The sequence below is a fragment of the Mustelus asterias genome, chromosome 1 (assembly GCF_964213995.1).
Source record: "Mustelus asterias chromosome 1, sMusAst1.hap1.1, whole genome shotgun sequence".
Classification (NCBI taxonomy): domain Eukaryota; kingdom Metazoa; phylum Chordata; class Chondrichthyes; order Carcharhiniformes; family Triakidae; genus Mustelus; species Mustelus asterias.
The window spans coordinates 3,387,197-3,390,019 of record NC_135801.1 but is presented as its reverse complement, the minus strand read 5'-3'; the positions used below and the strand labels follow the sequence as shown (position 1 = coordinate 3,390,019).

The 2,823-nt window shown below is 52.6% G+C and overlaps 1 protein-coding gene across 3 annotated transcripts in view; it reads right to left on the bottom strand.

Annotated features, from left to right (window-relative positions):
- LOC144486605 (probetacellulin-like) overlaps window positions 1–1,111 on the bottom strand; it is a 50,921-nt gene extending 49,810 nt beyond the window's left edge. For all 3 annotated transcript variants that reach the window (XR_013496330.1, XR_013496333.1, XM_078204679.1), the window contains exon 1: window positions 759–1,111. Coding sequence is in view for 1 of the 3 variants with exons in the window: in XM_078204679.1 (XP_078060805.1) it covers window positions 759–795 (37 nt within the window). In the remaining 2 variants the exon portion in view is untranslated. The remainder of the gene's footprint in view (window positions 1–758) is intronic.
- Between the last annotated feature and the right edge of the window lie 1,712 nt (window positions 1,112–2,823).

Here is a 2,823-nt window from a genome sequence, read left to right as displayed (position 1 = left end):
CCCCCCCAATGCTACCCCTCTCCCCCCCCCAATGCTACCCCTCTCCCCCCCCCAATGCTACCCCTCTCCCCCCCCCAATGCTACCCCTCTCCCCCCCCCCCAATGCTACCCCTCTCCCCCCCCAATGCTACCCCTCTCCCCCCCCCCCAATGCTACCCCTCTCCCCCCCCAATGCTACCCCTCTCCCCCCCCCAATGCTACCCCTCTCCCCCCCCCAATGCTAGCCCTCTCCCCCCCTCAATGCTACCCCTCTCCCCCCCTCAATGCTACCCCTCTCCCCCCTCCTCAATGCTACCCCTCTCCCCCCCCAATGCTACCCCTCTCCCCCCCCAATGCTACCCCCTCTCCCCAATGCTACTCCCCCTCAATGCTACCCCTCTCCCCCCTCCTCAATGCTACCCCTCTCCCCCCCTCCTCAATGCTACCCCTCTCCCCCCTCCTCAATGCTACCCCTCTCCCCCCCTCAATGCTACCCCTCTCCCCCCCCTCAATGCTACCCCTCTCCCCCCCCTCAATGCTACCCCTCTCCCCCCCCCCCTCAATGCTACCCCTCTCCCCCCCCCCCTCAATGCTACCCCTCTCCCCCCCCCCTCAATGCTACCCCTCTCCCCCCCCCCCCTCAATGCTACCCCTCTCCCCCCCCCCTCAATGCTACCCCTCTCCCCCCCCCCCTCAATGCTACCCCTCTCCCCCCCCCCTCTCCCCCCCCCCCTCAATGCTACCCCTCTCACCCCCGTGTCTCCCCCAGCCTCACTCACCTGTGGCCAATAGCACAGTCAGTCCGCAGTTCCACATTGTATCCCAGCCGCTGCTCTGATCAGCTGCAACTCTGTGTGTGTGTGAGCAGCGATACACCTGCTGCACACACTGAACCCACAGCACAGGGACAACCCTGTCCCTGTCCCTGCCCTTTCTCCTTCACAGGGGATCTCAGCTGATAATCTCACTCCAGTTCCTGAACTCAGACACTTCTTCCATCTCCCTCTCTCTCTCCACCATTAGAAACTCTGTAACCAAACTGGCTGGACGCATGCGTCAATCACTTGATTTGGGAACGAGAATGGACTGTTGCAAAATGCTAGCTCCCTTCGATATAAATAAAGAAATAAGCAGCTCCTTCCCCCACTGCACATTCCCATAGCTGGCAGTGTAATGTTACAGAGATTCCCCCCTCCTGTATGTTGCTAGGTAACTGGCAATGTAACACCAGCCCATGCCTCCTCACTGAGTGAGTTTTATTCCAACTCTCGAATCCTGCCAGACTGCCGGCTGGAAAGCCGCAAAGCTCAGTCAGCAAAGCTGGCCAAGAATCCCACAGATAAGATACCCCGTGACAGGCTGGTACCCGAGTCAGTCTGTTATTATAAGGTGTTGACATGTTAAAACAGGTACATTCACAGGGTGGCTTTTCTTTCTGTAATTTGGACTGGACGCAACTTTGCTTTCACGGAAAATAACTCCTGTCCTTCAAGGTCTTACAGGGGGTTCCAAATATCAGAGTCCCAGAACTTGTGTTATATCTGCAGAGAATTCAAACTCCCAAAGAAAGTAGTGACATTAAAACTGCTACATCCTTTTAAACAGATTTTCCCTCTTTTTTTTACACTGATTAATTTCTAATGCAATTCTATAAAAGATTTTCAACAAACTCCAATGGAGGAATGTTATTCTAATACATCTCTCAGGAATCTATGGAATTATGAGCAATGTTTGGTTTTAAATCCGTCTGAATTGACTTTCCATTGAAGTCAGGATTGGGGTGGGACTAAAACTGATGTTTCTTATGATTTATAGAGTCATAAAATCTTACAGTGCAAAAGGAGGCCATTCAGCCCATCGAGTCTGCACCAACCACAATCCCACCCAGGCTCTATCTCCATAAGTCCATGTATTTTTACCCTAGCTAGTCCTCCTGAGCTGAAGGGGCAATTTAGCATGGTCAATCAACCTAACCCGCACATCTTTCAGACTGTGGGAGGAAACCGGAGCACCCGGAGGAAACCCACACAGACACGGGGAGAACGTGCAAACTCCACACAGACAGTGACCCAAGCCGGGAATTGAACCCGGGCCCCTGGCGCTGTGAGGCAGCAGTGCCACCGTGCCATCTGTGCCATCCCGGGTCGGTTTAGCTCAGTTGGCTCGACGGCTGGTTAGTGATGCAGAGCGACACCAGCAGCTTGGGTTCAATTCCCGTACCGGCTGAGGTTATTCATGAAGGCCCCACCTTCACAACCTGAGGTGTGGTGACCCTCAGGTTAAATCACCACCTGCCAGCCTACAGTCATCTGGGATTGTGGTGACTTCACACAGTGCACAATGTTGGGACACAAAGAAGCTAGACAGGAAAAAGACCAGGTCTTCTGAATTTATATCCAAACGATGCCCAGAGTGAAAAGGACTGACGGACAAATGAGTGGGAAGGTGCTGACGACACAGGCAGGCTATCAGTGATGGACAGGTGAAAGCTGAAATACTTTGGATGTGTGTCATGGAGCGATGGTACGCTTGATGGTAAAGATGATGCTGGAAGGAGTGTTTGAGAGAAAAGGGAGGTGGAGGATCAGATGGAGGAATATCCCTGTCGTGTGAGGAAATTGAAGCATAGCTGGGTCAAATTTGTAAATAAAGAGCATTGGAAAATGGAGGCGATGATTAGAACACATTTTGGGGATAAATGAGGCTCAAAGAACAGCCCAAAAAAGGCAATTTTTCATATGATATAAGAACCAACGCCACGCGCAAACAGTGCAGTTTGTTTTAATTCATTCACAGGGTGCACTCACTTCTTCCACCTCCTTCCATCGGGGAAAAAATACAAAA